This window comes from Bolinopsis microptera, chromosome 5, assembly GCF_026151205.1.
Source record: "Bolinopsis microptera isolate Bmic1 chromosome 5, MBARI_Bmic_1.0, whole genome shotgun sequence".
Taxonomy (NCBI): Eukaryota; Metazoa; Ctenophora; class Tentaculata; order Lobata; family Bolinopsidae; genus Bolinopsis; species Bolinopsis microptera.
Genome location: NC_087076.1, coordinates 9,753,700 through 9,768,545, shown reverse-complemented (window position 1 = coordinate 9,768,545; position 14,846 = coordinate 9,753,700). Strand labels below are relative to the sequence as shown.

At 36.9% G+C, this 14,846-nt stretch overlaps 1 protein-coding gene across 4 annotated transcripts in view; it reads left to right on the top strand.

Annotated features, from left to right (window-relative positions):
• Window positions 1–4,577: 4,577 nt before the first annotated feature.
• The window catches only part of LOC134815365 (cytosolic carboxypeptidase 1-like), a 50,732-nt gene continuing 40,463 nt past the window's right edge, over window positions 4,578–14,846 (top strand). For all 4 annotated transcript variants that reach the window (XM_063823891.1, XM_063823893.1, XM_063823890.1 and 1 more), the window contains exons 1-2: window positions 4,578–4,674; window positions 5,642–5,763. In XM_063823891.1, coding sequence (XP_063679961.1) covers window positions 4,652–4,674; window positions 5,642–5,763 — 145 coding nt within the window. In that variant the 5' untranslated portion in view covers window positions 4,578–4,651. The remainder of the gene's footprint in view (window positions 4,675–5,641; window positions 5,764–14,846) is intronic.

The following is a 14,846-nucleotide window of genomic DNA, read 5'->3' as shown; positions in this document are numbered from 1 at the left end:
GTCTAAATTTCTTGAAAGTAGCGCGCGCCGCTTTCTTCTCGAAATGTGCTACAATTAAGTAGCGCGTGCCGGGCCAAACCATTAACAATTGCGATCGTCAAGAGACTGCGAGAATTTTCACAGTACCAAATTTGTTATACCTTTTTGGAATGGTCAGTGAGTTTCGCTTAGGTGCCATATTTGACGGTGCGCGGCTTTTGGAGCAAAATTAGGTGTAAAATTTCAACAAAATTGTCATATGGGAACTTGTATCACGTTGTGAACCCCACGGTCGTTTCACTACAGGGGAGACGCGCACTCGTGCGCGGCGGGTCATACAACGTATGACAAATATAATTGGAACTAGGAAGTATTATCAATTATAATACTTCTCATATAACAATTTTGATTCACGATGTCAATCCTTCGCATCTCGCCGATCTGCATACGTGTGGTTGCGAGAAGCATTATTTGTTGCGCGCGCGACCCAGTAGTGCATCGCGCTACAAATAACAATTTTGTTGAAATTTTTTATTGTTTCCTAAATAATGTGCTGCATTAATCAATTTGCTCTATAACCAGAGCCCTCTCGCTTGCAGTAGCGCGCGACCACTTGCAGTAGCGCGCGACCGCCGCCGCGTCACGCAGTACGCGTATACACATGGCTATGTAAATCAATCAATAAAAATTAAAATCAAATCTTTTCCATATGCATTCAAAATCAATTTATGCAATTAAACAAATCCCTTGAAATACTTTTAAAAATAATAACCCTGTCTTACTTACTTGGGGACCCCACGCTCTAGCTATAATATTCATAAACATAAAATAGAGATTAGGCGGAATGACAGGCTGAGCGCCGCCTAGTAAATGTCAAATGTTTTACCAGCTTGTTGCATAATCAGGGGGCTGATTTACCTGGGGACCCAGGCTATTATGTTTGGTGAAATTACAGTAATTTAAGGGACTGGTTTGGAATGAGTGTCCAAATTACATCGATGATCTAGTGATGCTATTTTAATTTTTCATATGCAGCAAAACTATATCTATTGAATCAATAAATTTAGGAGACCACTTGCGCTATACTAATGCGCTATACTAATGCCAATGCTCTATATAATAGGTGCAGTTGCAGTGTTGAAATGTGTTAAGAAATAGAGAAACAAATTTTTTTTAGAGAAACAAATTTGAATTTTGATCTTTATTACAGATTAAACATATCATATATAACCATAAAAGCCGCGCGTCGGCTGATTGCCTCAACTTGGATTCAGGCACGTAGCCAGGGGGGGGCTAGGGGGGCGGCAGCCCCCCCCGGAAAAAATCGAACCCCAGAAAAAAGATAAGCCCCCTAGTCCCCATGGTCGCCTGGTAAGAGGGCTGTGTTTATGACTGCAGTCAGTCAAAGATTTGAACTGTGGATTAGTAAATATATGTCATTAAATCCAAGCAAACATTCTAGAAGACTTCTATAATTATAGTCAATAGTGTCCCCTAGACCGTAGGAAATGTAAAAATCTTTAGACGATGAGGCCTGAGTAAGTCGTAAATTCTGATTGGAGAATGCAGATTGCTGTTGTGAAGTTACCAAATTTACGTGAGTACTTGATTCTTTTCAATCCCAGTTTATTGCTGTCCTACAAATTTCTTTAATGCCAAATGTCGTCTAAAACACCCTGTTTCGCAAAAAATTTCCGGGGGGCTGAGCCCCCCTAGCCCCCGCCAAGGGGCTCCGCCCTGGACCCCGCTGGGGGCTGCGCCCCCAGACCCCTGCCGCAGCTTGCTCGCTGCGCAGCTTGATTGGACGCGTCGGCTCGCTTCGCTCGCCGACAGCCCCCCTCAAAGAAAAATCCTGGCTACGTCCCTGATTGGATTGGTAGTAATTTCAGTTTACAGAAGCTGAAGGACGGCAGCTCAAAAGCCCCAGTGGACCATCGGAAAGATCAAGGACTCGAGTGCCAATAGTGGCTTTTTCGAACCCATTTTCGCCGATTTGCTGTGGTCCAGATGAGCCGCGCCCTGCTGCTTAGCGGCACATGATGGTTTTTGTTTAAATACTTATTTAAATTTAAGCGATAATTCATTTGGTGGTTTACAGTTTTTGAATCATGTTCATCATTTATTTTTCGTTCAATTATCACGTGTTTACAATTCAGTCATACCATGCATAGTCAACATTGTTGAGGCAACCAGCTTCCGCAGTTCAATAATTGGAGACCGAAAAATATAAATTGATCGAAATTTACAATTCATCGTTATCAAATATAGTCAATAATATTCTTGATTCCATTTAGTACATAATAAGTTGGTTTTATTCTCTTGCAACACTACTGCACAACAAAAACTGCGCCTGTCCACCAGCAACAGCGCAGTCATAGGTGTGCAGCCAAAGCTAGGCCACACACCCATGGCCGCGCCGGTTAAACAACTCTATATTCAATCGTTATATTAGGAAATTTTAGTTAATTCTTTGATCACTCTTCAGTGCCGGTGGGCAGGCGCCCCGCATAGTTGGCTTTCAAAATTTACAGTCTCAAGAAAGCCGAAACGGTAATCGAGTCCCGGAGCAGAACACACATTTAGAAAATTGAAAAATTAAAATTAAAATAAAAATAACAAATTAGAAATTAAAAATTAAAAATTACATGACTACGAGAGTCCAGACAGGCGACAAACACACAAACCGGACGAAGAGAGGACCCACTGCTGAATTCGACATATAATGAATTGTTGAAAACATAATGATTCCTACACTAATATGATCTTGAGGCATGCCCTGCATGTACTGTGCGAGTACATTGTAAATAATATCTGATAAGATGGGCCAAAAATAGCGGCACAGCGCGCAAAATGCGCGGCGTGACCGCCGAAATTTTATACTTTAGACATTAACATTTCAATCGGCTTTAGCGCTCAGCATATCTTCATTGAGTAGACATTAGAATTTCAGTTCGTTGGAATCAAAGTTCAGTTCACACCAATCTATTTCGTCGTACCTGGACTGCATGCCGAGTAACTCCTTTTTTATTGTGGATTTCACAAGGTTCGTTGATGTAGAGAAGTTGATATTGCTAGCAGTGTTTCTACAATCGTTCCACATTTTTGTCGATTGATATATGAAGGAGGTGGATGGGGTTGGAGTGATGAATCGATCAGCACGTCTTGATGATCTGTGAAATAGATTTAGGAGTGGGACTGGGCATTCTAATTTATTGATTTTGAACATTTCCAATAAACATGTGTGTTTGAACAAACTGTGTATGGTTAGTAAACCATTTTTCTTAAATAGCGGTTTTGTGTGCTGTTTTTCATAGAAGTCGCTTCCTAATTTTTGCTTGTCTTTACTTCGTGTTCTAGCACAAGTTCTAAACTTTTCTAAGTACGCCTCTCGGTTACCAAATAGTATTCTAACACATTTCTTCTGAGTGATAAATATTGGTTCAAGCCTGTTGTTACTAAGGCCACCCCATACTGATATCCCAAATCGCAAGTGTGATTCAAATAGTGTGTAGTACAGTTCTTTGTAGAGTTTTTCTGGAATAATGTGCCGTATTCTACAAATTTTCCCACTTTCACATTTCAGCTTTGTGTTGAGCGACCGTATATGAGCATCCCATTTAAGCTGATCATCAATAATAACACCAAGAAACTTCACCTTTTTGACTTGCTTTATTACTACATTGTTTATTACTATATTGACAATTGACAATGTTGTTGCATTTCTATGGATTTGCAACATCGATGCATTAATTTCCCCCGAGGCCCGATTCATGGCTCTTGAGAAGAACTAAGAAGCCACATTTCTCGTTCGTGTGAGGTTGCATTAGGCTTTAAGTATTATTTTGATCAGTCAATATTTCAAGTTCGTCAGGTAGAGTTGAACACATTTATATCCACAATCGATACACACATGTATTGATTGTGGGATAAAAATGCTTTAAAAACAAAAAGTTTATTTTTTGGGCTAGAAATGCAAATTTGCATCATAAACATTTTGCCCTATTTCAGGTTATTATACGGAGAAAACGAAAATAGTACAAACATGAAATTAGTACAATATGCTGTTACGAGTATTATCTTCTCGATACATTAGAATCATAAAACCTAGATTTTAGATCTATTTCTGTCTGCTGAATTGATTAAAAAGGTCTTATTTAGAGCGAATTGCAACAGTCAAATTTGTCAAAACTGCTAAATTAAGCTAAATTTTGAGCTAACTTTGTCTGACATCAATACATTTGCTGTTTAAAAGCAATGTCTTTGAAGTGAAATCTGGCTAAACTACCCCACCTTTGCATATGTCCACATCTATAGCATATTTGATAACAAAATGATTTAGGAAAGTCCCTGTCCAGAAAAAATTCAACCCTTCCACGTCATGTACTTACTTGTCTGGCTTACTAAATGTAAAGCAAGCCAGACTTCAGGCTTTTCTGACCCCCTCCCTCCTCTAAGCCACTTTACACATAGCTATTCTATAGAAATAACACTATTGTAGACTTTTTCAATCCCCCCGCCTGGTTTACATAACACGTGAACGATCCCTAATTTCATAAAGTAACAAAAGCGGATTTGGTTTATCCAAGATTTCTATCTCTAGGGAATGTAAGCAAACTCTGCTGGATCAAATGCTGCAATGATTCATCTGTGACTGAGCGTTGAGGGGAGCAACATGTCCAACCCTAAACCAAGCAGGTAAATCCCCACTGTATGGATGAAATTAGTTTTATTCTTTTGAATTAAAAATACCATGATATGAACATTCTTTTAGTATCCAAATGGTACTACACTAAAACACTTGAATATATTTTGTCAGACACTTAAATGATTGGTATACATTTTTTGAACTTAATTCGAATGAACACAGATCTCGTGACCTTAAATAAAACTATGAAAGAGGACAGGTCTGAGGTAAGTCTATATTATATGATACTAGAAAGCCTGTGGTCACAGTTAGGAAGCTAATAGTATTCTTTGGTACTGGTAGTCAGTTTTAATCGCATCAAAAAGTATTCATCCCCACCGAAGATACAGTCGATTTCGACAACCCTTGTTACTATGGTTACTATGCAACTTCTTATTTCTCATCTAATTTGCACGTGGGCGGTCGTACAGTAAATACAGACAAACAAAATCTTTTGAATTATAATATTGATAATACACTCAGTTCGTTATATAAAGACGGTTAACTTTGGCGAAGGCTTCAGCGTCTTTAATTTTGACCATTTTATAGGCTTCACTGTCTTTAATTCATCGCAACCCGTCATTAATTTTGCTGATAAAGTAAGACTAAGGTCAGTGTGTGAAATGTGCTTTATAACATCTGATCTATTTTGAGACCTGTTGTGGCATCTTTAATTTTTCAATTTTGAAGCCTTGGCGTCAGTGTATATTGTTGTTGAGAAATGTCCATGGACCTTACCCTTTGCTATGTGGTTATCATCATTTGGTTTGAAACAGACTTTATTAGATTATAGAGGTATAACTTTCATAATTAGCTATTGCTTATAAATTGTTATGTGGTGTTCAATATTCATGAATACCTACTTTTCCAAGTTTTATGGATGTAAGGGGGACACATGCTACAAACGCCATATAACTATAATCTTTAAAATGAATATGAGAATCGTTTTCGGAATCATGTAATTTATTCACTTTGCAGCTCGAGGGTGTCAGGATTGCTTCAAGTGATAGAAAGAAGTGCTGGAACTGGACTTGACGACAAAAATGTGGAGAACGTCTCACAAGCAACTGCTAAAATCCTTAGAATGCTCGGCCAACAAGGTGAGGTGAACAATAAGAACATTTCAATATCTCATGAGGTGTCTAAGTGAGATATTTCACATATTAAGTATTATTATCATATTAAGGTTTTCAAATTTTTGAAATGCCAAAAATGTGGTTCTTTATCTTTTATAAAGAGTGAAGAGATACATAAGCTTAAGCTGGTAGTTTGATATTTCCATGTTAGATTCACTTTATGTTAAAATAGAATGCCTGTTGTCAAAGGGAAGGAGATAACAGACTCTTTTTCACCCTATCCTGCAACATTAGTTGTTTATTCGCTGAATATTTTGCATATTCTGCATATTCTGGAATATTAACATCTTCTTTCGAATCTTTCAGTTCACAAACAATAACACTTATTTTCTATCCTGTTTTTTATATTGGGTCTCAACAGATTTACGTCTGTTATATTTTTGCACTTTACGGTTCCGGTAACTGTATCAAAAACATTCTGAATTCTGTCCCCGAAATTACGTAGAGCATTTTACGAAAAGTTCATGATTTCCAAAGTAGCATGGCCGGTAGTGTTCACAGTATTCAAAGGGTTACGAGATATAGAGACTTATAGAGAGCTGAATAGTTGAAACTACTGATAAGGGACAGCAAATAACATACAAGTTTTTTTTAATTAAAATAAAACTTGTATTAATAATGATCATTAATATGAAATACGAATTTGTCATATCGTTATTTCCCAAATGTTTAACGGTTTTACTTTAACTTATAAGGCTGCCTGTAACTTACTGCTGACGCAGGTTTTTTTAGTATATAATCAATTTTTAAAAGATTTCATTACGTCGATGCATGTTTATGATATAATATGTAGACACGTATCTATTTCAGATATGCCTATCTGATACACTGACACAGCACTCGAGTGCCCCGGGGGCACGAGGTGTCTGTCTCTGTGTAAACACGCGGCGAGTGTTTACACTCAAATATATAGTTTATGAGAAGTGTATATGAATTATAAATGAGAGCATTTTTCAGTCACGTGACAACCCAAGGTCACTCCAGTAAAAGCCCGGACGAATCTATATAAACAAATTTAGAACCATTATTGACATTAACACTGTGTCAGTTTAAAAAGTCTAAAAAATCATGAGCAAGGTTTAAATTTAAAACGTACCAGACCCCTTTCCCGAAAGTTTGGAATTGATGACAATGCAACAGTAACGTGTACACACTGCGTTATTGTTAAAAATTTCTGTAGTTCGACCTCTTCTCAAAAGTCGCGTACCTACTCTACAGCAGTACACACACTGCACCGCATGCCCATTTATTTTCCAATGTTTGGTCAAATGAGCATGGGCGTCGACGGGGTTGCTCCCCCCCCCCCCCTCCCCCCTTAGTACCTGTCCAATGATATTATAATTCGAAAAAGTTGTCGTCTTTTCCATTCGACCATTTAACTCTAGAATATAGCTGGACGTTACTGTGAGCCGAAACAAGAACTAGTGACTGGCTCCGAGACGTAATACACGATAATCTGACTATTAATAAACCGCTAACTGATCGCGTTTATAAGATGTATTAGTTCCTGTATCAAATTATGCTTGTTGAGACGTTTAATAATCGGCGAGTGTTATATGTTAATATTTGAATACATTTCAAGATGACCCGAGCCAGAGGATCATTGTAAGTCGGTAAGGAATATTGTTAAGGAACATTGTTAAGGAACATTATCAAGGAACATTGTTAAGGAACATTGTTAAGGAACATTATTAAGGAACATTATTAAGGAACATTATTAAGGAACATTGTTAAGGAACATTGTTAAGGAACATTGTTAAGGAACATTATCAAGGAACATTGTTAAGGAACATTATTAAGGAACATTGCACCGTTCAAAATATATAACGTATAAGCTGACATTTGGGGAAGGGCCTAGGGGGAATGGGGAGGGTTAACTCAAAGTAAAGGCTGCAATATGTAGTATGTACACAACAGCTTAACTTCCACAATAGAGCTGATTTGGAACCATCAACCAACAACCATCACTTATGATCACTGTACGGAGGTTATCGTTGTTGTTTTATCTACACGATATATAGTAATCTATGTACGCGATTCTTTTTTGCATCATATCTAAGTTGAGGATTAGCGTTAGGTGCCATTTAATGACAGCGAGCGACGGCTTAAATTTAACATACCAATTAGTTCAATAATATTTAGAATTCTTTAATTTTTCGAATAAGGAAGCAATTAACACGTTTTACCCAAGTTTTGTCATAGAAAAAGCATCATTAAAATGTTCATTTTGAAGTCGTATATATTTTGATATCTGGAGTTGAAGGAATGATTTATAAAGTGGACGTGGTCAATGTTAAGTAATAACTTATGTCTGAATTCTGAAATGTTGGCATGTCAATGGCAGCATGCATCGAGTAAGTGTTCAGTCGGCGTGGCCCGAACTTCCCTTTTCATTCCCACATCTATAGCATGCAACTTGCAACCCGTACATCATCACACGACGGGGCAATTATAATTCAGCGCGCTGTTTTCATGTATAATATGCTGCACGATTTATGACATTCTGAATCATGGTATAATCTGAATTATTTGCATTCGAGCCGGAACTGAAAGATCTTTCCGCAAGTAATAGGGAGCGACACACAAACACACATTTAGCACAACAACACGTGTCAAGACAGTCGTGGAGCGCCTCCCCACTGGGAAGGAAACACCCACTCTCGTTACTCACCACTCTCAATGACGTTGTGGCAGCAGAACGGTTTGGTAGTATAGGAGAAGTCCCCTCCGTGTTGTAGAGAACACGTGATCTCCTCATCTCCGGAGAGAGTGAACTCGTTATCACATGCCAGTGTTACTGTAGAGCCGATAGGAGCAGGAAGAGAAGCAGTTTTCATGTTCTTCCAGGTCGGATCTAGTTCATCACATTCTGAGGTGAATATATTATGATGAATGGTAGTTAGAGTGACAATTAGATTGTTCCAATATAATACCCCACTACAGTAATATTGTAGTGGGGTATATTACGAGTGAAAGTTGCGATGCAGCTAAATAGTTTGATCTTCATCTGTTAACATGGTAAGAGTAAGAGACCCACAATTAAATATTGCAGTTAAAAAGTCTACAAATAACGAATATTTGATGACCTACCTGCAAGTCGCCACTTAGTCACTTTTTCAAACATAATCTTAGTAGTACTTCTCTCTGACCACTTGTTCACACAATCTTCCTCCACAAAGGTGAAGTCCCTCACAACCTTGTCATTGCACTGGCAATTCAAACTCTCACTGGTAAACTTCAGTGTCCAAATACAATCGTCCTCTATTTCCACGTTAGAAACGTAGTAATCTTCAAGATTACTTGTTGTGAACCTAGAATATATCGAGTGTTTGTTGTTGATTTTACTCGGTTCTATACCCGGTACTGATAGGAATGTTTATATTTGTATCGCTGTTTTGGATTTGTGGTAAGGGCTTCAAAATTAAACTACTACCAGTAATAATAACATACCCGTCACAAACAGACAGATGACTGGCGAATTTTCCGTCCTTTTTCCCAAGCCGGAACTGTCTGACATTACTTTCGCCTAACACTGAAAACTTGACCGCCGCAAATATTCCTGCAGTCGTTTTTTCGTCGTCTTTGAACTGTATAACTTCTCCTTCAATTTCAATGTGCTCTTCCTCATACCGGGTCCAATCTAAAAATTCATCGTATAATGATTTTTTTTCATTCAAGAGATAGAAGAATTTCATCGTATGTTTTAAATATCTGTTGGGTCTGTAGGTATCTCGGGAAATAGTTTTCATGCAGTTCAACATTGGAAGTTTATAAAAACTTATAATCTACCTGTGGACTGTGAACATGTTATCACAAGAGCTGTTAGTAAAGTGAACAACATCAGCTCTTAGAACACCCCGCACCCTCTATACTGCATCACTAGTAAAGAAAAACGTTAAGGAATTTGTATAGTAAAACATTTGTAACCGCTGAAAATCAAATAGCTCACAAGCTCAGACATTCTTCCGCAAAATAGCTTATTTTTCAAACGAGTACATATTTTGCAAAAAACATCTACTTAAAACAAGTATATAATATACTTGTTCTAAGTATTGTATAATACATATTGTGACATTGAGTCTAGCTGACAGTGCTGTTGATACTATTCAGCCGAAACAAACAATGATGGAGCTCAGGAGTCAGGAGCAATTAGATATTAGTGCAAAAACGCGAGCTTCAATAGACTTGTCAAATAATTTAATTAAGGCTATGGGGAGGGGTAATTGTTATTCAATATTTTAGGTGCCATCTGCTTCATTCTTTGGCCCATTTTTGTAACATTAATAGCATAGCAGCTGACTCAGTAATTATTGGTAGTTTACTGTGCGTCAAGAATATAATATATTACTTTGAACTGTCGGTTACTTTGAACAAACGCCGCAATGATTATAACATGTCAAAAAAATATCACAAAATGTCGCTTTAGGATCCAAATAAGTATTTCTTAGCACCGATCAAGAGTTGAAAAAACTAAAAATAAACTTAAAGAAATATATTACGCTTCAGAATCCAAATAGCCCGTTTCTTAGCACCGTCCACAGAACTAGAGCTCAGAACTATTAATAAAATAATAAATAGCTCAGACGGGGATTAGTTTTAGGGCTGGTTTCAAGGACTAGATTAGATCTGGTGACTCAAGATTTGGGAGGTAATCTATGATCTGCTCAGCTGTTAGGTGCTTTTATAACCACCGAGAAATACAGAGCCTAGTGTGCGCCAGGCTTCCACAAAAATGGGGTTAAGTATTAGATTAGACTGTATGATATTGTAGAAGTAACTTTCTTCTGCTCGACTAACAACTGTTTTTCCTGGACACCTCTTATTTCCGCTCTAGTTTTCTTTGTAATTTTGGTGGCGGAAAATGAAATCTCACGGATAAAACCTAATTGATCCTGATAGAATTTAGTTTTGAGCTACAACGAATCCTGGTGCCCATTCATCAGCGTGTATATTGAGTAATTATCTTTCATTACTATAAGTAGCATATTATCATATTTGCTATTTTAGAAGTAAAGAGTTTTTAAAAGTACGAAACAGCTCTGTGGAATTAATAAAGTACTCCTGATTCATTATACGTAATCAAGTTTGCACTCAGTCGCCTCATTGCATTCTCAATTTCAATAAAAGAGTCTAACAATTTATAAAGCAACATTGTGATGACCACTACAGTATCATGCCACATTCTCTCCCCTCGCCTCTGTATTGGTCAGGACAACAATCACAGAGCTTGCAAATAACTCCAGATCAGCAGAATACCAACCTTAAATGTGACTTTTCCAACCATAAAGAGCATGTCAACAAGTTTCTGTAAAACCACCACACTCGTGAGTCTGTTGAACTGAATAGGCAGATTCAAGACAACTGATATAATGTTTGCCTGATAGTTGAAACGTGTAATTCATGGAGTTTAGCCAATTCTTAGTTTGTTATCAAAAAGCGTCTGTAGGTAAATGTTTGTTAACTGTAGAGTGTAGGTTGAACAGTTTATCTGTATTTTTTATCCAACATTGAACAACTTATCACCAGGCTGATCAAGTCTTAAGAGGATACATTATATAATATACATTTATCACAGTGGGGGGGGGGGGGGGGGGGGTGGGGGATGCAACAATTTCGCCATCTAGATTATTCAGTATTCTGTCAATATCTGGATAATTATAAATTCCTTATCGAGCAGCAAATAGAAATGCGTCCTAGTTTGTTGTAATATGTCTCATATTTACTCTGACCAAACATCTATCGGGATCCATTCACATTGGCTGATAGGCCATTATAATTGACGCGCTTAATACTCTGAATGTTAATATGTATCTTTTTCCATATTAAGCCGAGACGGCAAGCTTAGCGAATAAAATGTTTCCAACTTTAATTTTGGCCAAAGCTTAAGGGGGCCGGGGGGGGGGTCTTCATCAAGAGATCGTTCAAGCCAAAATTTTGAGATAGGCCTTTAAAAATTTTTTATTAATTTTTGAAAATCTTCGACCTGAAAAAATCGTAAAAAAACGAGGTCCAAGATTTTCAAAATTGAATAAAAATTTTTTAAAGGCCTATCTCAAAATTAGGTCCTTAGAACATATCCTGAAAGTTTCAGTGTAATTGCTCAAAAAATGTAGGAGAAGATAGATTTTTAGACTCGATTTTCAGAATTTGCGATTGAAAATCGCTCGCGCAATACAATTACACATAAGCGCTGACCTTAGACCGGCGATAATTTCGGCTAGGAACAATATTTTTCCATGGGACCAAAAGCAGCTCGTAGATATCACTCCCTTCTACCAGAAACAACTATAAAGTCAATTTCGAGAGAATTTTGATGAAGACCCCCCCCCCCCGGCCCCCTTAACAGTGTTCAGCTATTTCAGTTTAAGTACATATTAATTACATTTTTTTTATTGAAATCTTTTAAATCAATCAATTACATACAAATTACACAATGGTATATTAAACTACAAAATATACCCTGTGAGAAAGTGTTGATTTGCAAGCTAGTTTACTATGCAAAATACTTAAAATGTAATCAATTGACTTGTGGGTCACCAAAAACCAGATATCGAGTGCAGATGCAACTCCTGTACAAGCATATTTAGAATGGGCCCACCATGCAAAGTTACAAAAGTTACAAAATGTGTTCACGAGGGCAGCCCTGTGTCTGCAACTTACTTTAATTTACTTTAACTTACTTTAACATAGTAGCTTTGTTATAATATTACTATTTACAATATGATACACTGAGTTACACGTTGTTCAAATATGTCCAATTGTAATATGTACTGGCTAGATTGCAGTATATTATACTATTATATTGAGTATAATTGCAGTTTGAGCGTGTTGTGATATAATATTGTAATATACAACGTTGTGATAATATGTAGAAATATATTGCAATATATCTAGCATTACAACACACAGTAGTAATGTAATGGTGTATACCTATATCTGTAACCCTCTGTATCCCAGACCACTAGAAGATCATGACAATTTCCCATATTACAGGACCATATTAATACACATGTAATACGAGTGTTCACGGTCTGTTTCTGAACTGTGTAATATAACACATGATTGTGTGTACTACTACTCATTGCACGGTTGGTGTTGCAAGCAGGAAGGTTCTCTTTAGCTGGGAGATTTCTTTGTTATGATTTAAGTTTTAATCAACGTTGAATAAGTAAATATTATTATTTAACAAGATCATATTATGTAGTACAAATCTACCGTGGTTTAATAACATCTTCACGCCGTAAACTGTGCAAAAAAATAACGCGTGTAATCTACTCGCGTATCGTAACATTTTTACTGTCGGAAAATATTTGTAAACTTGGCTGCAAACAAGTGAGATCCCTATAATAACTCTCCAGTAAAAATTGTACGGAGATTCGGTTTTGAGGCTTCTTCGCCAGTTACCGTAGTTTACATGCTTTCCTCAAGTCTAGGGCTTTGTCATGTAGAAAGTATATGAAACATCATAACGAATGTCAAGATGTTAGTCCTAGACAAACCCCTACCAGCTCTGGTGTGAGACAGATATTTGAAATATTTGATGATTCACAGTGCAGTGAATTACTTCCAAATCCCATAATGAGGGATAGTTTTTCTGTTAAGCTGTTGTCACAGTGACATGGAATGCTATGAATCTTGTAGGAACCCCGATACATTTCTATCAATCAGATAATGTTGGACCGGTCGGATAACTCGGGTTCATATTACTGTTGCAATACTGCAGTGTTATAACCATTTCACAATTACTTCTGTTATCTATACAGCTCGTGAAACTTCAGTTTATCACCCCCCCCCCCCCTCCCCAGCGGGTGGAAACTGACAAAAACTAATTTTATACACAGCCATCACGTTTAGTAGGATGAATAACTAAAATAACCAGTCTGTGTTTTTACTGATTTTGGTTGTATCAACTTTTAAACAGTTGACACTTTGACACATTTAATTCTGGACCAATAACCTGTCGTATCTGTTGTTCAAGAACAACGTTTCCCTTCCAAACAGTTTATATAGATAAACGGACTTACTTCTTGATGGATCTAGACTTTATACATGATAATTACAACTGCAGAAAATACGGGAATTTTCAAATTTTCCAAAACTCAGCCGGCTGATGCATAGCAGCCCATCTTTCAAACTGCAACTGCAGCATGTGTAATATGGTGTAGATACTTCTAAATGAGAGATCAACCCAAAGTTTCCCATAAACATAATTACCATATATCATACATAATATTGTACACAACATATCTCAGCTTATCAGATCTGATAATATGTTTACAGTGCAACTTTAACAATCAGATCTACATACTTTAAAGATAGTGGATATGTTATGAGAGAGTCATGTCGCTAAGCCTACAGTTACATTACCATGCTCCTCAACTATAAAATATTTCCCCAGCACGATATACAGAATATTAAACTAGCTGCGGGGATGGTGTAGGCGGGATATTGTGTTGTAGCTCTCCGATCTTGGCAGATTTCACTTGATACATGTTATTTACAAGGAGGATGTATCAGTATACTACATAATTATTAAGTATTATAATTTTCTACACGGTAAAGTATATAGTATATACTATATATATATATAGTATACTGATGTCTGATATAGGTATATTCTAAAAATAATAACTAAGATTATGATCGCTGCTTGTAAATGACGCAGCTCGCAGATAGTCTGTAGAAATTAATAAAATTTTTGTACATTTTCTCATACTTTGCTCAGAAGCAGCCCCGTAGATATATATGGTATGGAGGAGAACCACATTTTTTTTCGACACAGTTTTAGCGCTAACAAAGTTAGATATATAGATTCCCATTGCTAGATAGGAAAGTTCTAAGTTCTATGTGAGTGTTAATTACATAATACAGTACAATATATGCACAATATTATCATGATATTTTGAATAATGTTTTTTACAAAAGCCGGTACTAAAGCTTCTTATCAATCCGACAATCCACAATTCTGTACTAAATTGATTAATTCTGTATATATTTACGTCTTCTGTATATATTTAAGTCTTCAGTTTACAAATAATACCTACCAT